We start from the raw sequence: 25559 nt of genomic DNA on the forward strand, positions 1-25559 counted from the left end.
CTTTATTTGGACAAATTTGAAAACGAGTCCCAAAATTACGTTGATATGCCAAATTTAACTATGTAATTTCTCAGCTCTGGGACTATTATATTATGTCCAAGCTTAACTGTGTTAAATATATATATATATATATATTTTTAATGAGAAACACTGAATTTCATAAACATGATAACAGAGTACATTTTCAATTAAAGTTTAATTGATATAACAACTTTCTTTTCCTTTTTTATATAAACAATTTCTTTTTTATTATTGTTAGATATTTAACTGGTTTTTTTTCTGACAAAACCACTAATATGATTGTGCAACTAGATATGATATAATTAAACAACTTTGAATTTGAACTGTTACTTTTATTGTATTCCCAGGTACAAATTGAACAATATAAAACCAGGTGCTCCACAGGGCGCAGCTTTATACGACCGCAGAGATCGAACCCTGAACAGTTGCGGCAAGTATGGACACAACATTCAAGCTTGATACAGCTCTGAATTTGGATTGTGATTAAATAGTTGACACAACATAGGTTTCTGACACAGAATGAATGTGGTCTAAGAACTTAAACTTAAAAACTTGAAAATTTTAAATTAGACATTTACCTATTATGGTCCAATATCCAAAATCTAAATACATGGTTAGATTCAGCATATCAAAGAACCCCAAGAATTCAATGTTTGATGAAATCAAATAACGTTCAAGTTTGGACCCTTTAGACCTCAATGTGGACCAATTGGATATCTGGGCTAAAATATTAAAAATCTAAATACATGGTTAGATTCACTATTTATCAAAGAACCCCATATATTCAATTTTTGTTGAAATCAAACAAAGTTTAATTTTGAACCCCGATTTGGACCAACTTGAAAACTGGGCCTATAAGCAAAAATCTAAATACATTCAATTTTGTTGAAATCAAACAAAATTTTAATTTTGGACCACGATTTGGACCAACTTGAAAACTGGGCCTATAAGCAAAAATATTAATACATGTTCGGACCAACTTGAAAACTGGGCCTATAATCAAAAATCTAGTTACATGTTTAGATTCAGCATATCAAAGAACCCCAAGGATTCAATTTTTGTTGAAATCAAACAAAGTTTAATTTTGGACCCCGATTTGGACCAACTTGAAAACTGGGCCTATAAGCAAACATATTAATACATGTTTGGACCAACTTGAAAACTGGGCCTATAATCAAAAATCTAGTTACATGTTTAGATTCAGCATATCAAAGAACCCCAAGGATTCAATTTTTGTTGAAATCAAACAAAGTTTAATTTTGGACCCCGATTTGGACCAACTTGAAAACTGGGCCTATAAGCAAAAATCTTAATACATGTTTAGATTCAGCATTTATCAAAGAACCCCAAGGAGTCAATTTTTGTTGATATCAAACAAAGTTTAATTTTGGACCCCGATTTGGACCAACTTGAAAACTGGGTCCATAATCAAAAATCTAAGTACATGTTTAGATTCGGCATATCAAAAAACCCCAAGAATTAAATTTTTGATCAAATCAAACAGAGTTTAATTTTGGACCCCGATTTGGACCAACTTGAAAACTGGGCCCATAATCAAAAATCTAAGTACATGTTTAGATTCGGCATATCAAAGAACCTTAAGAATTCATTTTTTGTTAAAATCAAACTAAGTTTAATTTTGGACTATTTGGACCTTAATGTAGACCAATTTGAAAACTGTTGGGACAAAAAATTAAGAATCTACATACACGGTTAGATTCGACATATCAAAGAGCCCCAATTATTCAATTTTTGATGAAATCAAACAAAGTTTAATTTTGGACCCTTTGGGCCCCTAATTCCTAAACTGTCATGACTGTTGGGACCAAAACTCCCAAAATCAATCCCAACCTTCCTTTTATGGTCATAAACCTTGTTTTTAAATTTAATAGATTTCTATTTACTTAGGCCAAATAAAAAAGTATGATGTATGGTAACCATGGCAACCACAACTCTGTGTATCAATATTATACCAAATTTCAAACAAGGGTGACATATGAGTATTAACTACCAAGTTTCATTGAAATTTGAGGTCCTCACTTTCCCACCCTATATCAGAAATTTTGATGCTTACATAGAATGGCTCTTAAGAAGTTAGCCGGATGATGACACTATCCCTATGTCGAGCTTTCTGCAACAAAAGTTGCAGGCTCGACAAAAAACCATTTCATACCACAAAAAGAAGAGGAGAAAATTAAACATTTCCAGATCTATTTCTGGTCAAATGACCCCCAGCATAGATTTGTTGGATGTCGCGGAAGGAAAGATGAACCTCGTGACTTGAAAGTCAGGCCTTAAAGCAATACCTTTAAAAATTTAATCATAATTTCCTGTCAATATGCGCATCTACAAAGTATGTCCTTATTATCTACAAAGTTTCATGAAATTCTGTTGTGTGGTTCAGAGGAGTTGTGATGACAAGAACTGACGGAGGGACGGGTCAGAAACGTTATGCCCTAGACAACTTTGTTGTGTGGGGTATGATAAAGTCAAGGTCATATGAACAATGATGGACAACCATGTCAACCTTACAATCATTTCATACACCAAATAAAGTTGACTTCATTCTGGTAGTATCTAAGACCCTTTTGACCCTTATGTGGACCAATTTGAAAACAGGGCCCAAAATCAAAAATCTAAATACACGGTTAGATCCAGCATATCAAAAAAACCCTAACAATTCAATAATTGTTAAAATCACTTTGGACCTTATTGTGGACCAATTTCAAAACCGGTCCCAAGAGTAAATTAAAAAGTCTAGATATACAGTTAGATTCACCATATAAAAAAACCAGAAGAATTCATTAATTGTTAAAGAGTCTAATTTTGGACACTTCCGAACTTCTTGTGGACCAATTTGAAAACCGGTCCCAAGAGTAAATTAAAAAGTCTGTAGATATATGGTGGGATTCAGCATATCAAAGAACCTCAAGAATTCAATTATTGTTCAAATCAAAATAACTTTCATTTTAAACCCTTTGGACCTTTATTTGGACAAATTTGAAAACGAGTCCCAAAATTACGTTGATATGCCAAATTTAACTATGTAATTTCTCAGCTCTGGGACTATTATATTATGTCCAAGCTTAACTGTGTTAAATATATATATATATATATATATATATTTTTAATGAGAAACACTGAATTTCATAAACATGATAACAGAGTACATTTTCAATTAAAGTTTAATTGATATAACAACTTTCTTTTCCTTTTTTATATAAACAATTTCTTTTTTATTATTGTTAGATATTTAACTGGTTTTTTTTCTGACAAAACCACTAATATGATTGTGCAACTAGATATGATATAATTAAACAACTTTGAATTTGAACTGTTACTTTTATTGTATTCCCAGGTACAAATTGAACAATATAAAACCAGGTGCTCCACAGGGCGCAGCTTTATACGACCGCAGAGATCGAACCCTGAACAGTTGCGGCAAGTATGGACACAACATTCAAGCTTGATACAGCTCTGAATTTGGATTGTGATTAAATAGTTGACACAACATAGGTTTCTGACACAGAATGAATGTGGTCTAAGAACTTAAACTTAAAAACTTGAAATTTTTAAATTAGACATTTACCTATTATGGTCCAATATCCAAAATCTAAATACATGGTTAGATTCAGCATATCAAAGAACCCCAAGAATTCAATGTTTGATGAAATCAAATAACGTTCAAGTTTGGACCCTTTAGACCTCAATGTGGACCAATTGGATATCTGGGCCAAAATATTAAAAATCTAAATACATGGTTAGATTCACTATTTATCAAAGAACCCCATATATTCAATTTTTGGTGAAATCAAACAAAGTTTAATTTTGAACCCCGATTTGGACCAACTTGAAAACTGGGCCTATAAGCAAAAATCTAAATACATTCAATTTTGTTGAAATCAAACAAAATTTTAATTTTGGACCACGATTTGGACCAACTTGAAAACTGGGCCTATAAGCAAAAATATTAATACATGTTCGGACCAACTTGAAAACTGGGCCTATAATCAAAAATCTAGTTACATGTTTAGATTCAGCATATCAAAGAACCCCAAGGATTCAATTTTTGTTGAAATCAAACAAAGTTTAATTTTGGACCCCGATTTGGACCAACTTGAAAACTGGGCCTATAAGCAAACATATTAATACATGTTTGGACCAACTTGAAAACTGGGCCTATAATCAAAAATCTAGTTACATGTTTAGATTCAGCATATCAAAGAACCCCAAGGATTCAATTTTTGTTGAAATCAAACAAAGTTTAATTTTGGACCCCGATTTGGACCAACTTGAAAACTGGGCCTATAAGCAAAAATCTTAATACATGTTTAGATTCAGCATTTATCAAAGAACCCCAAGGAGTCAATTTTTGTTGATATCAAACAAAGTTTAATTTTGGACCCCGATTTGGACCAACTTGAAAACTGGGTCCATAATCAAAAATCTAAGTACATGTTTAGATTTGGCATATATAAAACCCCAAGAATTAAATTTTTGATCAAATCAAACAGAGTTTAATTTTGGACCCCGATTTGGACCAACTTGAAAACTGGGCCCATAATCAAAAATCTAAGTACATGTTTAGATTCGGCATATCAAAGAACCTTAAGAATTCATTTTTTGTTAAAATCAAACTAAGTTTAATTTTGGACTATTTGGACCTTAATGTAGACCAATTTGAAAACTGTTGGGACAAAAAATTAAGAATCTACATACACGGTTAGATTCGACATATCAAAGAGCCCCAATTATTCAATTTTTGATGAAATCAAACAAAGTTTAATTTTGGACCCTTTGGGCCCCTAATTCCAAAACTGTCATGACTGTTGGGACCAAAACTCCCAAAATCAATCCCAACCTTCCTTTTATGGTCATAAACCTTGTTTTTAAATTTAATAGATTTCTATTTACTTAGGCCAAATAAAAAAGTATGATGTATGGTAACCATGGCAACCACAACTCTGTGTATCAATATTATACCAAATTTCAAACAAGGGTGACATATGAGTATTAACTACCAAGTTTCATTGAAATTTGAGGTCCTCACTTTCCCACCCTATATCAGAAATTTTGATGCTTACAGAGAATGGCTCTTAAGAAGTTAGCCGGATGATGACACTATCCCTATGTCGAGCTTTCTGCAACAAAAGTTGCAGGCTCGACAAAAAACCATTTCATACCACAAAAAGAAGAGGAGAAAATTAAACATTTCCAGATCTATTTCTGGTCAAATGACCCCCAGCATAGATTTGTTGGATGTCGCGGAAGGAAAGATGAACCTCGTGACTTGAAAGTCAGGCCTTAAAGCAATACCTTTAAAAATTTAATCATAATTTCCTGTCAATATGCGCATCTACAAAGTATGTCCTTATTATCTACAAAGTTTCATGAAATTCTGTTGTGTGGTTCAGAGGAGTTGTGATGACAAGAACTGACGGAGGGACGGGTCAGAAACGTTATGCCCTAGACAACTTTGTTGTGTGGGGTATGATAAAGTCAAGGTCATATGAACAATGATGGACAACCATGTCAACCTTACAATCATTTCATACACCAAATAAAGTTGACTTCATTCTGGTAGTATCTAAGACCCTTTTGACCCTTATGTGGACCAATTTGAAAACAGGGCCCAAAATCAAAAATCTAAATACACGGTTAGATCCAGCATATCAAAAAAACCCTAACAATTCAATAATTGTTAAAATCACTTTGGACCTTATTGTGGACCAATTTCAAAACCGGTCCCAAGAGTAAATTAAAAAGTCTAGATATACAGTTAGATTCACCATATAAAAAAACCAGAAGAATTCATTAATTGTTAAAGAGTCTAATTTTGGACACTTCCGAACTTCTTGTGGACCAATTTGAAAACCGGTCCCAAGAGTAAATTAAAAAGTCTGTAGATATATGGTGGGATTCAGCATATCAAAGAACCTCAAGAATTCAATTATTGTTCAAATCAAAATAACTTTCATTTTAAACCCTTTGGACCTTTATTTGGACAAATTTGAAAACGAGTCCCAAAATTACGTTGATATGCCAAATTTAACTATGTAATTTCTCAGCTCTGGGACTATTATATTATGTCCAAGCTTAACTGTGTTAAATATATATATATATATATATATATATATTATTTTAATGAGAAACACTGAATTTCATAAACATGATAACAGAGTACATTTTCAATTAAAGTTTAATTGATATAACAACTTTCTTTTCCTTTTTTATATAAACAATTTCTTTTTTATTATTGTTAGATATTTAACTGGTTTTTTTTTCTGACAAAACCACTAATATGATTGTGCAACTAGATATGATATAATTAAACAACTTTGAATTTGAACTGTTACTTTTATTGTATTCCCAGGTACAAATTGAACAATATAAAACCAGGTGCTCCACAGGGCGCAGCTTTATACGACCGCAGAGATCGAACCCTGAACAGTTGCGGCAAGTATGGACACAACATTCAAGCTTGATACAGCTCTGAATTTGGATTGTGATTAAATAGTTGACACAACATAGGTTTCTGACACAGAATGAATGTGGTCTAAGAACTTAAACTTAAAAACTTGAAATTTTTAAATTAGACATTTACCTATTATGGTCCAATATCCAAAATCTAAATGCATGGTTAGATTCAGCATATCAAAGAACCCCAAGAATTCAATGTTTGATGAAATCAAATAACGTTCAAGTTTGGACCCTTTAGACCTCAATGTGGACCAATTGGATATCTGGGCCAAAATATTAAAAATCTAAATACATGGTTAGATTCACTATTTATCAAAGAACCCCATATATTCAATTTTTGTTGAAATCAAACAAAGTTTAATTTTGAACCCCGATCTGGACCAACTTGAAAACTGGGCCTATAAGCAAAAATCTAAATACATTCAATTTTGTTGAAATCAAACAAAATTTTAATTTTGGACCACGATTTGGACCAACTTGAAAACTGGGCCTATAAGCAAAAATATTAATACATGTTCGGACCAACTTGAAAACTGGGCCTATAATCAAAAATCTAGTTACATGTTTAGATTCAGCATATCAAAGAACCCCAAGGATTCAATTTTTGTTGAAATCAAACAAAGTTTAATTTTGGACCCCGATTTGGACCAACTTGAAAACTGGGCCTATAAGCAAAAATCTAAATACATTCAATTTTTGTTGAAATCAAACAAAATTTTAATTTTGGACTACGATTTGGACCAACTTGAAAACTGGGCCTATAAGCAAACATATTAATACATGTTTGGACCAACTTGAAAACTGGGCCTATAATCAAAAATCTAGTTACATGTTTAGATTCAGCATATCAAAGAACCCCAAGGATTCAATTTTTGTTGAAATCAAACAAAGTTTAATTTTGGACCCCGATTTGGACCAACTTGAAAACTGGGCCTATAAGCAAACATATTAATACATGTTTAGATTCAGCATTTATCAAAGAACCCCAAGGAGTCAATTTTTGTTGATATCAAACAAAGTTTAATTTTGGACCCCGATTTGGACCAACTTGAAAACTGGGTCCATAATCAAAAATCTAAGTACATGTTTAGATTCGGCATATCAAAAAACCCCAAGAATTAAATTTTTGATCAAATCAAACAGAGTTTAATTTTGGACCCCGATTTGGACCAACTTGAAAACTGGGCCCATAATCAAAAATCTAAGTACATGTTTAGATTCGGCATATCAAAGAACCTTAAGAATTCATTTTTTGTTAAAATCAAACTAAGTTTAATTTTGGACTATTTGGACCTTAATGTAGACCAATTTGAAAACTGTTGGGACAAAAAATTAAGAATCTACATACACGGTTAGATTCGACATATCAAAGAGCCCCAATTATTCAATTTTTGATGAAATCAAACAAAGTTTAATTTTGGACCCTTTGGGCCCCTAATTCCTAAACTGTCATGACTGTTGGGACCAAAACTCCCAAAATCAATCCCAACCTTCCTTTTATGGTCATAAACCTTGTTTTTAAATTTAATAGATTTCTATTTACTTAGGCCAAATAAAAAAGTATGTGTGGTTCCAGTTACATCTGAAAAAAAGTTAGGGTAGGTAGGTAGGGATTTTTTTTAATTTTATGGGTTTTATTTACATTGAGTCTATGGGAGTAACATTCTGACTTTAACAGTGCTTAATGAAAAAGACAATAAAATCTTAAGGGTAGGCTATTTTTGAGGCGAAAAAGTAAGGAAGGTACGGTTACTGGAGCCACACATATATTTTTATTTGGCCTTAAACTAAAGTTGTTGTGCGAAAACAAAGAAAAATGCTTATTAAGGCCCCTTTTTGGCCCCTAATTCCTAAACTGTAGGGACCAAAACTCCCAAAATCAATCCCAACCTTCCTTTTGTGTTCATTAACCCTGTGTTTAAATTTCATAGATTTCTATTTACTTATCATGCTTATACTAAAGTTATAGTGCGAAAACCAATGTGTCTACGGACGATGACGACGACGATGACGTCATACCAATATACGACCGCAAAAAATAAGATACATATGGCCCTTTGTGTTATAGTAAAAACCAAACATTGTAGCACCGCGAGCGAACAAGCACTTCTCTTTTAAATCTCACCACTTCTCCCTCTCAGTTTCAAAAAGAGAAGTCACGTTTCCCTATGATTCTGAAGTAGTGTGAGCCCGTTCTGAACCCCAATAAATCGATATTGTTCAAGAATTAAACCTATTGAAACTGGTCAAGAAATAAGGAATTCATACAGAAAGTACAGAAGTGCATAAAGTATTAGAAAAGTATTGTTTTTGGCCCCTAATTCCTAAAGTTAGAGCCATGACCCCAAAAATCAATCCCAACCTATCTGTTTTGGTATGGAACCTTATGATACATTTTCATAGAGATCCATAGACTTTTACTGAAGTTATTGTCAGAAAACCAGAAATCCTAGTTTTTTGCTCCTTTTTGGCCCCTAAACAGATGGGACAACAACAACAAAAAAATCAATCCCAACCTTCCTTTTGTGGTATGGCACCTTGTGATACAATTTCATAGAGATCCATAAAATAAAATTGAGAATTGAAACGGGGAATGTGTCAAAGATACAACAACCCGACCAAGAGCAGAGGCCACCAATGGGTCTTCAACACATCGAGAAAATCCAATCGGAGGCAGGCTTCAGCTGGCCCTTAAACAATTATATATATATACTAGTTCAGAGAAAATAAACGTCACACTAAACTTCGAAACATAAAAATCAGCCAAAATTTAAAAAAACATACATAACTAACAAAGTCCAGATGTTCCTGACTTGGGACAGACCTACATTTATACTTAAGTATTATAATTGTCTGTAAACCGAATGCTTTCCGATGATGATGACATTGCGATATCATTAAAAAAAATTGCGGTAGTATAAAAATAGGAAAAGTATGTCAGTTTTTTTATATATTCACTTATGATATCTCAGTGTTTTATTAGGTCTTTCCACTTTTCCGTGAAAAGACCTATTGGATTTCTTCTGATTATTTTTTTTTTCTTCTGCCTAATTTTTTTCCTTCGCTGTTTTTTTGTTTCGCAAGATGTCGCTTATATTTTTGGAATATGATATCGAACAGTTTATTCGCTTTTGAAACCAACTCTGCTTAACCGAACACTTTCCTAAATAAGAGTTATCTCCCCGAACACTGTTTTTCTTGTTATCTCTAAGTCTTCGCAATTGTAAAAGAAACCAATAAATTTGTTTTTCCAAATTGCTCGTTATATCCTCAGGATGTTCTGTTTTATTTTGAACGAAGCCGTATATAGATTCCATATGAGAGTTATCCCCCGTTTTATGTTTGATATAAGAATATGCATTTCTAACTGGTAAACCATAAATGATAGAGACCTAGGGTCTTTTGATTTGAGATCCTTGGTTCAAAAAAATTAAAATTAGGTCAAGGTCATATTATAAATTTTGATTTTGGCTTATTTTCACTTATTTTCAAAAGCCGTATAACTTAATTATCGACAAATTATTTTTACTAAATTGTTAGTTGCGACATGTCGTAACACGTAAATTTTAGTGGAAAGAGTACGTAGAAATTTGATGCCAGTTTTGCCCTCTTTTATATCTAATATTAGTTGTAAGGTAATACAACTCATTAACAATATATAGTAGAGGCCTAGAGTCTTTTGATTTGAGGTCCTTGGTTGATGACCCCGAAATTGAGCTCAAGGTCATAGGTAAATGTAACGTTCTAGATTTTGACCTTTGCTTTTACCTCATATGTGTACATGATCAAGACATGGGACTTTTTAAATTAGGTTGCAAGCAATGTAATCTAGAAAAAGATAATCGGAAATGACCTTTTGTAAACCGGAAGTAGCTACAGTTGGGTGCAGACCAAGCATTACATGTAAACGGGCCTAAAAAGTTAACGCGGCGTTTACTCGCGTGCACTTCATGTAAACGCCGCGTTAACTCTGCGTTAACTCCGAAATTTTAGTAGACATAAATAGTAAACGGGCGTTTACTTTCGCGTTTACCTCCGCGTTAACGCGAAAACCGCGCGTCTTCTAATTTTGTAAAGAGTAAACGGGCGTTTACTTTCGCGTTTACTTCGCGTTAACGCGAAAAAGGCGTGTCTTCTATTTTTGTAAAAAAAAAAGTAAACGCCCGTTTACTGTTCGTAGTAAACGCGCGTTAACGCAGATTGACCTCGTATCCTGGATACACTGACCAAAATATATCACATGATAAGGTACATCAAAATATCCATCTGTCCATTTTCGATCAACACATTGACGATTGCATTTAATGAAATGACACCTCTTTGATTAATTTATTGAAAATTAATCATTGCATATAAGAACAAAATGGAAATTCGTCCTGGAGCTGTAAAACCATTCGTGAGAGGATATTAAGTATAAGAAGATCTGGCAAAAACATACTGAAGTTAGAGATGAGTTGATACATGTACGATCAGATAATGTTCAAGTTTCTAGACAGGGGATAAGTGCATTTCTACGACGTTTCCGTCAGAGTGGATGTGTTACTGACTTTAAAGTAAACACTAGACAGAAAATGTTACAGGAAGTACATCTAGAATTTATTGACGAAACAATTCGTAATGATCTAGAAATATCCGCTAGATAAATGTTTATATTTCTAATAAAAAGTGTTTTTGAATGTTAAGGTTCAAAACACATATACGTAAAATATTAAGTCATTTTAGCAACATAAATAAATGTACAAATGCACACGACGATTATTTTATAAGATACACAATTAGTTAACGCAAAAAGTAAACGCGCGTTTACTTTCAAGTGCACGTAAAAATACAATTGAGAAATCTGTAGTAAACGCCCGTTTACTTTTACGTGCACGTAAAATTAAACTTGTGAAATCTGAAGTAAACGGCCGTTTACTACTGACTAAACGGACACAGAGTAAACGCGCGTTTACTCGAGTAGACATTAGAAATTTCCATTTTGACCGCGTTAACGTTAATGAAGTAAACGGGCGTTTACTAGTAAACGCGAAATTTAAAGTTAACTAACGAAATATGTGCACGCCGCGTTAACTTGCGTTTACTTTATGTAATGCTTGGTCTGCACCCAACTGTATATTTTGTACTTAATTAATGAAAAAGTATATAGAACAATAAATTTTTGGAATCAGTGTCAAGTAAACAATAAAGAATTACCGGAAGTAACATATTTTAAACTGGAAGTAAAAAATTATCTCCCTTATTTATTTATTTTTGTATAGAAGCAATATATTTTTGGAATAAGCGTTCAAAAAGCTGTCCTTTGACGCTAAAATTGACATTTAAAACCAAATTTTAATATTTTCATATAAAAAAGGTCTTAACTGGTGGAAAAACCATCAATGGTTCTCTGAACAATTGGGTTTTAATTCTTGATTATATTTGTTTCACTCTATTTCCCAGATAGTAATTATTCTTCATATAAATTTTATTGACAAGTTCCTACTACCGGTGTTTGTAAGGATGAAATTGTTTAATGTCTACAAATGATCAAATACAATGTCTCTCTGTAATATTTTCCCATCAAAAAGCACATGGTTGTCAACAAAAGTAAATACACCAATTTTAACATGTGAGCATCACATTAATGTGTTTGCAAGATTGCTATGTTTATTAATTAAATTTGGAAATATGTTTTCAATTTAAGATATAGGTCAATCATTTATATAATATTGATCATGGTTATATCATGTATGAAGTATTGCAATTTAATAAGACTGAATAATCAACTTCGTGAAAATAGGTCATGATGGTCATGTGGATCTGCATAAATATACATGAGCACACCTGTAATAATCTTTGACCATATTGACACTAGAAAGTAAATAGAAAGTTAATACTGCTATAAATGTTAAACATCAATGAAGGTATCATTCCAACTTTGCTTTTATGAATTAAGTATACTTTTACATCATTTTCTTCTGTTCAGCGACAAACTGAAAGTAGTCTGTCGCTAATTTATACTTTTTATTTTTATCAGAACATTCAGAAAGGGAGGTTTAAAAAGGGTCAGTCTGGAAACCAGAACCACACATATATCTTTATTTGGCCTTGCCAATAGTATGAAATGAACCTTACCAGGAAAACTAAACATTGACCAATGAACCATGAAAATGAGGTAAAGGTCAGACGAGTTCTGCCAGCCGGACATGTACAACTTACAATCATTCTTAATTTCTATATGCAAAATATAATATACATTTTCATGATTATAATTGTTATTAGTATCTGCGAAACGGACAGACCCATCAAAACTTCAAAAATGACAAATAAACCATGAATATAAGGTCAAGGTCAGATGAACCTTGTCAGGGTAGATGTACAACTTAAAATAATTCAAAACACCAAATAGCACAGACATATTGCTTATAGCATCTGCAAAACAGACATAACCATTTTTTGGCAATATTTTTTATTGAAAATAAAGCAAGAAAACTAAACTAAAACCCTGTAGGTTGTTTGCAAATTGTACACAAATTATAAACGCTAAATATGTTGAGAGTGCCCTAAATACTACAATCCGACCAAGACTGCTATAACACAGTTTTATAGTAGTTTCAGTTTGACTGCAAGTCAAGACATGAAAAAGGTTTTCGGGGTACAACTGTTAACTATGACAAATGGCACAGACTTTAACTATGCTTTGTCTATAGTCAGAATATTTTGTATTGAATGTTATTTTGTGGTTTCATTACAATGAGGAAGGTACCAGATATAGTTGTCAACAATGCTAGCCTCGAAACGAGAAACTTCTGTTCGCTGATGTTGTTCCCTATTGATAACCTCATTTCAATGAACAGCTTGAAATTTTTGTTCCAGGTTCACTTTCCAAAATCAGTAAGTAAAATTCTGATTGCTTAAAAAAATCAGGTGTGAAATCCTTCAGAGGTGAAACTACATACTCATGGGTGTAAGATCTCATATGAGGATAATGAAATTAGAGATATATATTTTAGCTAGATTGTCCTGGTCTTCAACGATGGGCGTATAACATGTATAATAAAAACATGGATAAAATGTAAATTTTGTACAAACCTCTCCTTTTTTATAACTTGTTTTCCTATGTCACTTATCCAAGTCCATAGGGTTATTAGTTTTAAAAAATATATTAAATACCTCTTCTATTCCATGGAACTGGATCCTCAGAACGAGATGTCAGCTTTTTCACATCCTCCTTTGCTTTTATCTGATCACTCTGAAGCAAATCTTGTGAAGTTTTCAATATTTCATAATCAGATTTTATATTTTGTACATCTAACCTCACTTCCCTCTGACCATTTTGCAGAGATTGTTTAATTGATTCAATGTCTTTTTTTGCTTGCTGTACTTCTCTTAAGATTTCATGGCTTGACTTGTCCAGTGGTTTTGTCATCAACTGATCACATTCTTGTTTCATTGCATTTCCTCCTAATCTAAAAACAGCCTGAAAAAGTACACAATTATAAAGTTGTCAAAATTGGCATCTTTCCATTTAACAATTACAAACATTTTGGGAGTAGATAACTTTTTTTTTTTATTTTGTGCAGTGTGTGTGTTTTCTTATACAGTTTATAACTATTGTCAGGCCTCGACAATAACGCTTGTCCGATTGTCCGGTACCAGAGGGAAAAAAGGTCGGACAAGTAAAAGCTGTATCAAGCTTGTCCGTCGGGACAAGTACACTTATTCTGTAGAAAATAAATGTAATGCAACTTTGATGAACAAAGTAATTATAAACAAAAAACAAGAAAACAAATATTATTTTGACATGTTTCTGAATTCTGTTTATTCAAATGAAAACCTTATTCATCAACATGTTTACTTGCAATCGATAATTTTTAACTGGTTCTTTTTCAGGTACTTTTTAACAGGTAAAAGGTATACTTTTCTCAGAAACCAGTCTTACTGATCTGAATCAATGATGGGCTTTGTAGATAAGGTACAGTTCGTCACATCGAAAGATTCAGCTCCAAGTTTAATAGACAGTTTGGCACTGTAGAAGACATGATTGATAGACAGTTTGAAAACGCAGGAGACATTTCGGGACCAAGACAAATCAGTACCTCATTTAGTTACCTTATTCTGTTCCTTATAATAAATACCATACTGGTAATTTTTTTCACAAAAGTATTTTTTTTTTATTTACCATAGATTTCACTAAATCATATTTGATCATAAGTAGAAAACAACAATACTTGCAATATGGTGACATATAGTTGTTAATTTCTGTGTCATTTGGTCTCTTGTAGAGTGTTGTCTCATTAGCAATCACAACTTTTGATGGCTCATTTAATTCTTTTTATTGATTGCATTTGAATAAACTTTTTTCAACTTAAACCAGATGCTCCGCAGGACGCAGCTTTATTCGACCGCAGAGGTTGAACCCTGAACGGTTGGGACAAGTATGGACACAACATTCAAGTTAGATTCAGCTCTAAATTTGGATTGTGATTAAATAGTTGACACAGCATAGGTTTCTGACACAGAATGAATGTGGTCTAATGAACTTAAAATTTTTGTTTTGCCTTTGTGCAATTCACTATGCTGTTGAATATTAATCCTCTCAAAAATATGTTTGAAGAAATTTTCTTCTTATTTATGAAATCGGAAATGAGAACAAGTATGGACACATGATTTAAGTTGATTCAACTACTATTCTGGACAAAGACTCCAATTGAAAATTTCTTGCTACTGCACAATATTGTGCAAGTAGATATTTCTTGCTACTACGCAATACTGTGCAATTGAAAATATTTGCTATTGCATAATACTGTGCAATTGAAGATTTCTTGCTATTGCGCAATAATGTGCAATTGAAAATTTCTTGCTATTGCACAATACTGTGCAATTGAAGATTTCTTGCTATTGCTGAATACTGTGCAATTAAAAATTTCTTGCTATTGCACAATACTTAATATAATAATTTTGGATCCTGATTTAGACCAACTTGAAAACTGGGCCCATAATCAAAAATCTAAGTACATGTTTAGATTCAGCATATCAAAGAAGCCCAAGAATTCAATTTTTGTTAAAAATCAAACTTAGTTTAATTTTGGACCCTTTGGACTTAATTGTAGACCAATTTGAAAACGGGACCAAAAATAAAGAATCTACATACACAGTTAGATTTGGCATATCAAAGAACCCCAATTATTAAATGTTTGATGAAATCAAACAAAGTTTAATTTTGGACCCCGATTTGGACCAACTTGAAAACTGGGCCAATAATCAAAAATCTAAGTACATTTTTAGATTCAGTATATCAAAGAACCCCAATGATTCAATTTTTGTTAATATCAAACTCAGTTTAATTTTGGACCCTTTGGGCCCCTTATTCCTAAACTGTTGGGATCAAAACTCCAAAAATCAATTCCAACCTTCCTTTTATGGTCATAAACCTTGTGTTTAAATTTCATAGATTTCTATTTACTTATACTAAAGTTATGCTGCGAAAACCAAGAAAAATGCTTATTTGGGCCCCTTTTGGCCCCTTATTCCCAAACTGTTGGGACTTCCACTCTCAAAATCAATCCCAACCTTCCTTTTGTGGTCATAAACATTGTGTTTAAATTTCATTGATTTCTATTTACTTAAACTAAAGTTATAGTGCGGAAACCAAGAAACATGCTTATTTGGGCCCTTTTATGGCCCCTTATTCCTAAAATGTTAGGACCAAAACTCCAAAAATCAATCCCAACCTGCCTTTTGTGGTCATAAACCTTGTGTTAAAATTTCATAGATTTCTATTCACTTTTACTAAAGCTAGAGTGCGAAAATTAAAAGTATTCGGACGACGACGACGACGACGACGCCAACGTGATACCAATATACGACCAAAATTTTTTTCAATTTTTGCGGTCGTATAAAAAAACAACAGAATTCAAATCCAATGAGTGTACAGGCCTATCAGATGGTGCCTCATGTTTAAATTCTGGTGAGACTGGAATTGATGAAAACTAGAACCTAATTCCTGTAACATGACTAAGTTTCGCAGTTGTACTTGACTCATATTTTTTAAAAGTATTTCAAAAGAAATACATCAAATTTTGTTATATTGTTTAATATAAAAAAAAAAAAGAAGATGTGGTATGATTGCCAATGAGACAACTATCCACAAAAGACCAAAATGACACAGACATTAACAACTTTAGGTCACCGTACGGCCTTCAACAATGAGCAAAGCCCATACCGCATAGTCAGCTATAAAAGGCCCCGATAAGACAATGTAAAACAATTCAAACGAGAAAACTAACGGCCTTATTTATGTAAAAAAATAAACGAAAAACAAATATGTAACACATAAACAAACGACAACCACTGAATATACAGGCTCCTGACTTGGGGCAGGCACACACATAAATAATGTGGCGGGGTTAAACATGTTAGCGGGATCCCAACCCTCCCCCTAACCTGGGAGAGTGATCGTGCCTATCTGTTATAGTTTGCAAGATATAAGGCAAAGACTTGAACATGAGTAAAAAAAACACCTCAAATGAGGGGAATAACTACTCCTATAATACATGTAATTGTCATCTATCAATTATGGAGCATTCAGGAATTAAGGTAGATATTGAACATTCCGAGCATATTTTCCCCTATCAAACTTTATCTATTATCATGTGATTATAACTTTTTGAGACATATATATATATATTATTAAACAATTAATGAATTTTATCCTTGTTTTATTTTTAACCATAGCCACCATGTTATTGACTGAGGGCAAGCACAAACTTTCATATAACTACCTTGGATCATACATCCAAATGTTGTCTGAAATTGGTTCAGAAGTTTCATAAAAAAAATCTTTGAAAATGTTAACAGCTATGATAACGGACACCAATTGATGGTAAGTGTTTTGTTCTGAGGTTTTACTTACATCACTTATATCTTTCCATGCGGTATTGAATAAAGTGCCATCTACCTTGGCATCATTAAGATGTGCCAGTGAATTTCGATAGTGTTTAATTCTTGCTAAATCTGAGGCAGGTGTTGTTTCTACAGCACCAGGTAGTTTGTCATATCCTTGTATAGGAGAAGTCAAGGTTGTCAGATTCCTCAGCAATGCTATCATCAGTGTCACATCAAAAGTGTTAGAATCTGTGATACCTGGTAACAGAACAAATAATCTTGGAGAAATTGTTGATAAATTTTTAAACTGTCTTTATTTTGTCAAAATGTAGATTACCAAGAAATCCTGTCTTCAAAAAGTTCAAAGTCAATGCTATACATGTATAATATTTTATTATTTGAGGTTATTTCGAATTACTATCTAAAGTTATTCTAAACCCTTAAGTTCTTCTACTACAAGGTATATCAATATAAAAATAAAAAAGATGTGATATGATTGCCTTAGTATGAAACAACTCTTAACCAAAGTTCAAATAACTATAGGTCACTATACGACCTCTTTAACAATTTGCAAACTCTGATTCGCATAGGAAGCTAAAAAAAGGCACCGTATAATGACTTATTTTTAAGAAATGAAACAAGAAAGAAACACATAATTTACATATGCAGGGGCCCACCAACCGTAACCTGGGGATTGCCATAGTCATATTTTGCGAAATATTTCTGACATTTGATATTTATTTTCTTCATTTTTCAATTTCATTTGGCTTTCCAAATGTTTTAATAAATGATGATTTTTATCATGCTTATGTTGGAAAACCCTTGTTCATAGAAATAATAAGCAATGCTTATTGATGAGTTTTAGCAGGTACTTATAGTTGATGCCACCGCTAATGCACATTTCATCACCAGATGTTTCACCTGACCAGTAGTCAGCATTTTAAAGTTTTCAAAAATATCTTTCATATGCTAATTTTAAAACGATAATAAAAACGTAAAAACTCATCAATTACTATAAGGTAAGAGTTTAGTCTGGTCGACATGTTTGCCAACAAGCGTGGCGTCTTCAGGACAATATTACATATGAAATCAAATATACATGATTTTTTAATAGTTTGTATTGTCTTTGCACTAGTTTTTAGCAGATACTGTTTCTAGCTTTCAGGTAGAATGGGTGTGTTTCACCAACGTGGCCTAATAGCCATCCACATAATATATTTTTAAAGATTTTAAAAGATTCATGCATGGTCCTTTTAATTGGGGTTACAAAGTCCCCCTCCCCTTTTCTCCCTCGTTTAACCGTGGTAGAGTCACACTCTTGGATGAATGATAAGAAACATGAAATTCAATGGTACCTAGTAAATAATTTCAGTGTACCTGTTTACCACTATTTAGTTAAATTTACTTACCACTGGTAGGAAACAGGAGATACTACTGTACCTGTTTAGTTAGATATACTTACCACTGGTAGGAAACAGGAGATCCCACTGTGCCTTGTCAATAACTCGTTTTCTGCTCAAGTCATTCAGCTTTTGTTTCACTTTTTTATCATTTACAGTCAAACTTAAAGATGCTGGAGGAAATTCTTTATCAAACAGGACACGAACAGCACATGGGGATATTCCAGTGAGTAACAATGACATTCGTACATAGTTTTCCTCTTCTTGTGAGAGAGTACTAGATGCCATATTGGTAAGCTCTTGAAAATGTCACAATTATAGTTACTCAAATATTGGTATCATATTGGACTGTAATCAAAAGAAGAGTTGATGTTTTGAAACTTGTTGTCGATTACATGTTTGGTCCTTTATTTTACTGCTTTTAGACCTTTTGAAATTTCAATTTGATTTGGACCTATCAGATGTATACTGCACAATTTTTGTTTCACATGTTGATAGAACGATAGCAGATTGTTATGTTGTTATCAATATCTAAAACAAATCCTTTGAATAGTTATTGAGCCCTGGAAGAAGAAAATAAGATAATCACAGTATTGTCCCTGAAATACTAAAGTGATCGAGAGTCATACCGGTCAGTCACTATATATTTTGTTAGTCATTGACTTCATTATTGAATATTCAACACATTTACAGTTATATTTGTATTCTGTTTGATGTTTCTTGACATGCAGGTTAAAACAACTTTTTACCCAATTTTATGCCATTATATTGTTGAGTTTATCTTCTGGAATAAAACATGACCGTGATATTTGTTGTAAAACATACAAAGACACTGCTGCAGAACACGGCAGTTGAATGTGAGTTTAAGTTATCCATACCAGATCTCAAAGGACAGAAGGACAGAAGGTTTATCAGCAGGAAAATTAAAGACCATACGAAAACTGATGTCTTGAAAAGTCACCGTATATGAAGCTACAGTCGTTACAGGACTTTCTTTGCAAGTATGTTAAGTTTAAAATTTCGGGTGTATCTTATATACAGTCCAAGATTAATCTTACGTCCAATGGATTTTTTGTCGTCCCTAACTTGTCTGGCATAACAACTGTTAAACGTCAGAGTAATATAGGACTATCTAATGTACAGTCACCACAAACAAATGACCGACGAAAACAAAATGGTTTTTTTTTTCATTCATAAACATGATAAAGGCATCTAAAAACACCACAGCTACCTCCGAAGCCCCAAAAAGAAATAAGTTATCTGGACCATAAAGACTGTATTCTGTAATGATAGAATGCCCTAAATGGGTGTCCAATTTTGACAAGGGGAGGACACCAGATGTTCTCGACACAGGAAAAAGAGTTTAAATAAATTGTGTAATGCACTAAGGTACATTGATAATGATAGTTACCATGGTAAACTGAAAAAAATGTTGTCCAGTACCACTACCCTTTAAACACTTTTACGGATACAGTGATTTTGGAAAGCGTCATCTCATTTCACCAGTTTTACCATCTGAAAAAAAAATGGCAATTGTATGGATTTGTCAAAATGTCTTTTCATTGCATGTCCACAGCTGGTCATAAAGTTAAAGCCAAACACATTGAGTTTTGATAATTTGTTTGACTAAATACAAGGAGAGACTATATGGAGACAATATTCGCCACCAGACAATATACCACACTAAACCAGCTCGTACAATATAAAATGACATAACCTTTCAGTTAATTCATGCTTCCTGTAGTCCTGTGGACAAATCAGAAAAACTTGATGATCAGGTTCAAACTATTAAGCCATATAATGTTTTGTTATTGAACCATCAGACCGGCTAGAAAGACGAAAATATATAACGTATTTACAACTATCAAAACCAACTATTCTTTTATATATATGTCATATGGTGGTGTACCTTAAATTTTATTTAGACAGTTGAGTAAGACGATCCTTGTGAAATGGCCAGACAAAATACAAAATTAATAGTTGAAATTTATAATGACTTTCCTAAATTGTCAACCAGATTAATGATAAAGGATTTCATAAATAAATATTATCAGTATGTGAAAGCCTCCAAGTCAGTTCTAAGGCACTTATACCATGAATCAACTGACATGGAATTTTCCATAGAAAATGAAGAGCAGTTTGCTATTCAAGAGAGTAGCAGAAATTCTGATTACTTGTGACGACCCTCACCTGCTTTTGGACTATAAATCTCTAAAGATTTTGATACCAAATTTATTGATTTTTTGTTATGAATAAATGATGTCAGTCCACGAAAGATGTGACAGTAATGAATTGTATCTTACCTCCTACACATTTCTAGGAATGTGATTGGTTAAAAGCGTCCTCGTGGAGACCGTGTATATTTGGTATTAGGTTAGTAGGGAGGCGGGGCTTATCTCATACACGGTTAGTAGAGGTGTTACGTCCCTTTAAATTCCATATAAGGTAGTAGGGAGGCGGGGCTTATTTCATACACGGTTAGTAGTGGTGTTACGTCCCCATATAAAAACAAAACGGTACTGTGAAAATAACATAAAAGTTTCAACAGACGAAGAAGTTGATGATTTAGATTGATATAAATTCATCAAACAAATTTAAACCTAACAAGTTGTTATTGTTGGTATCTGGTTTTTATTAAGATCAATGGAAGTAGTTTCTTAATGGTAACAGTATTGAAGACTTGCTCATTTTGATAGGTCTAAATTTCACACGTTAAGATAGTCGGTAAAATAAATTCGATACATAGTGTGCTAGTGACCTAATACGGTATATATGAAATTTACTGACCCCCATAAATACCGTATTAGGTCACTAGCACACTATGTAACCAATAGTATTTATCGTTAACCATATCTGTTGAAACTGCGAAAAGTTTAGTACCAAAACGTTTACCTGATTACCATGCTGTACAAGTACCAATACCTCATTCAGAAGTAATCAGGCTTCAACTTATTCCAGAAAATACATTACACACCACAGCTTTAAGGTAAACTGATAGATTTAATGTTAAATTCCAAGGTACGAGTAATCCACCCTGATGCTTGATATGTTGCATGTTTGTTCCGAAATTAGAACTGACACTTATTGTGCTTGCTTGGGTGACCACGCCATTGTTCCTATTATAAATCCTAGCATCCCTATTTCCACTGGAATGATAGCACATAATAGGGTTCTAGAACCAGCAAGGGGCCAACAGTTGTTTTTTAGGACCATGATTTTCACCTTTGTGATCTAGTACCTTCTGTGTAGTTGATGACAACTGTGACATATATTCTGAGGGACATAAATAATAGTTTCTGTAGCGGGGAGGTTTTCGTCACTACAAAAGTCAAATATTTGATCGAAGCATCCATCTTTATTATGTCTAATGTATCTTTCACAAACTTGTTTGAATCACTACAAGTTGAGACTCGAAGATGCGTAGTTATATGGAGAATATATATGTACATAAATTTGATAAAAGAATAATAATGTTTTGAAAAACTAATTGGCATTAAAAAATGATACAGCTACACATTTATAGTTTCATGAAATAAATTATTTGTTTTTTATACCTTAGTTTACGGAAGGTAATATGTTATACTGTTGTCCGTCTGTCGGTTCTTCGTCATTATGTCGGACAATAACTCAAAAACGATTTAATAAATTTTGATAAAACTTTAATGAAATGTTTTTATATATTGAAATAAGTCCCCTTTTGATTTTTTTTAAAATTGTAGGAATTTTCCAGTTTTGGGACAACAACTTAAATAATAAGTGAAACAGTTTTTATGAAAACTTGATGACTTGTTTAAATCTATTTAAATAAACTTCCTCTTTTTTAATTAATTTCTGATATGACTTTAGGAGTTATGGCTCTTTAAAATAAAAGTGACAGGTGTATGATGCGCTCATGGTTCTTTGTTTCAGTATTCTTTTTGTAAATTAAGTGCAAAATATTGCTGTTCATACAATATGAAGGATTATTTTGGCTATTTTAGAACCCTTGTTTTTTATCAATACGCTCATTATTCTTGAATTTTACCGACTGTTTATTTCTTTGATAATGCTGTGCCAGTCCCAATTGACACGATATTTCTGTGCTTGCATTTCCTATCATAAATTTCTTAATAGAGGGTTCCTGCTCACAATGAAGCTATTAAACCAAGAGTTCCAAATAGTGAAATTGAAATCGTCCCTTCGTAAATTTTACGGACGCCATCACGAGTTGTTTGACCGTTATGGCATAACCGTTTCACAAATGATATCGGATATGTTCCTTACGTCATAACTACAATGATAGGAACTAAGAAGTTCATGAATGAAGTCAGCCTCATAATAATAAAGAACCAAGTCGGCGAGTATAGGGGCACAGTTTGTTCCCATTGAAATGCCGACAGTCTGTTGAAAAACACGTCCTCCGAACGTAACAAATATGTTGTCAATCAAGAAATCAAGCATCTTGATAATATCAGTTTCAGAGAATTTTTTGTTTGAATCAGAGTGATTTTTTACAAAGTAGGATTTATCCCTCCCTAAGACAAGATACTTGTATCTACGTTGGCCATTCTTTTTTATGAAGCAAAGTAATACCAACTCTTTCAATTTATCTTTTAGTTTGGAATGTGGAATACTTGTGTACAGAGTAGAAAAGTCAAATGTTTTAATACTGTTACAAGATGAAAGAGAGTTAGATTGTATGTACTCTAAAAGATCTTTTGAATTTTTAAGTATCCACATCTGATTCACGCCACCTCTAGAATAGGCAGTTTCACAATACCTTTGAAGCCCGTCTTTGATTGCTGATAAAATAGATGTTAATAATTTAGAAAGAGGTTTTGTGGAGCACTTGGAAGACCCAGCAATATACCGTTGTTTGTAAGGACACTTATGTAGTTTAGGTATCCAATACAGAGATGGAAGATCAAGTTCTTCATCTTTGGTTGAAATTCCAAAGGAACATAGAACAGACCTATGATTATCCAGGATTTCCTCTTTGGTAAGTGTCGTGAGGGTATATGTTGAGTTTCAAAGTGAATTGTCAATACCTAATTCGTTTATCAAGCAGTTGATGTAGTGACTTTTACACACAAAAACGATGTTATTTTGGGCTTTATCTACGGGGACAACAACATATTTGTCATGGAGGTCAGATAGGTGTTTTGCAACATTTGGGTCTTTAAAGATTGACGTAGCATGGGCATTGATGGACCCATTCAGTTTCTTAATTCTGATTTGTATCAACGACCTCACTGCCTTAATCCATTCGGAAAGAGTGTCTACGTCTTCCTTCTCGCGCTTAGCCCATTGCCTGGCATAATCCTCGACTGAATCCATCAAAATTTTAAAGTTGTATTTCCAATTGATGGATTTAGGCTCACGATATTTGGGACCTTTCGATAACACATTTCGTAGAGAAGTGTTATTAACAATGTTAAGGTCACCGGTAATAACGTGGCCAGCAGGATTATATGTGAATTTGGAATTAGCACAAGTGCAATCAGGAGGTTTAGACTTGAAGTCGTCAATATCGAGATCCTGCAAAACGCGTTTGTAATTGAAAATTTTAGTTGCAATAGGTTTGGTATAGGTATAAAAAATTATTGGTACAGACTAGTCTTCGAAATAAGGAGGCATTTTCGATTGCACTAATTTATGATGAAGGATATTGCCTAGGTTGACGCCATCGAGACCTTTGTTGGCAAAGGAAAGATTAAGAAAAGATATTTTCTCTTTTTCATCTTTTCCAATACGAACTGGCTTGAAAAGTCTGTGACTTGCAATATCCGAAATTATAGCTTCAAGTTTGTATTGGTTTGAATGAGGGTTTGTAACAGTGGATTCCAAACATAAATTGAACAGAGAATGAAGTTTTGAAAGGGGTAATGAATAAAGTTTCGTGCGAATGTGATGAATACCTAACGGCGTTTGTATGAATGACAGCAAGTCATTAATAGAGACATCATGCAGAGAAAGTGATGTATAATGACGATGACCATGACTGCGTCTACGTCGAGGAGTCGAGTTGAAAATATTCATCACATTCACCGAGTTACACGAAGGACTAGATAGAATACCTATACCATCAATTTTGTCATTGCAGCCATAAGGTGTTGCAGTTCCCAATTGTCTAATCCAGTAGTCTTCTTTTTGTCTACGGAGAGTCGTTGAAAGATTAGGATTGTTAGAGCTATGGTATATCTTTTCGATAATGCGAACTGTCATATAAATGATGGAATGATCGGGCTGATTGAAATGCTGGTATAGAATGTCGTTAGCATTAAGGGTAATGAAAGAGGAAAAAGAGAAAAATATGGTGTCTATGGTCAGTCGAGGGTAGTGACGCTCCGATGTTTTTGTGCTAGTTTGAAGTTTTACAGTTCTGTAAATGATTTTTCTTGGATTTTGGAAACTTTAGCAATTAGATGTGAGTCTTTCTTAATAACAATTTTGGTGATTTTTTCAAAGAAAGATACTTTAAAGGCCTTCTGAAGTTGGAACAATAGAAAACACATTCTAAATATAGACATTGGTAGTGACTTAATTGAGTAAACAAAACTCACTATATAATAGCAGTTCAAAAATAGATCGTAAACTTTGTAAACAAAAACAAAACAAAGTCATATATCTTGGATGGAGAGTTGTCTCATTGGCACCCACACCAGATCTGCCTTTATCTATATATTGTATTATTATAGTATTTATACATTAACATTTTCCGTCCTCCGATAATGGCACTACAACAGCAAATTACAAGCTTTGTATCGACAGCTAATGTTGGCAAACTATCTGCCACACAGGAAAATGACTGTA

The 25559-nt window shown here is 33.2% G+C and overlaps 1 protein-coding gene across 1 annotated transcript; it reads right to left on the reverse strand.

The window, feature by feature from the left end:
- Positions 1 to 13645: 13645 nt before the first annotated feature.
- Positions 13646 to 19166, reverse strand: LOC143048840 (E3 ubiquitin-protein ligase DZIP3-like). The gene is made up of 3 exons (XM_076222710.1): positions 18830 to 19166; positions 17396 to 17625; positions 13646 to 13960 (listed from the first exon to the last, which is right to left on the reverse strand). The coding sequence occupies exons 1-3, from the start codon at positions 19053 to 19055 to the stop codon at positions 13646 to 13648; spliced, it is 771 nt and encodes a 256-aa protein (XP_076078825.1). The 5' UTR covers positions 19056 to 19166.
- Positions 19167 to 25559: the final 6393 nt, after the last annotated feature.

Source organism: Mytilus galloprovincialis, chromosome 10 (assembly GCF_965363235.1).
Source record: "Mytilus galloprovincialis chromosome 10, xbMytGall1.hap1.1, whole genome shotgun sequence".
In the NCBI taxonomy this organism is placed as follows: domain Eukaryota; kingdom Metazoa; phylum Mollusca; class Bivalvia; order Mytilida; family Mytilidae; genus Mytilus; species Mytilus galloprovincialis.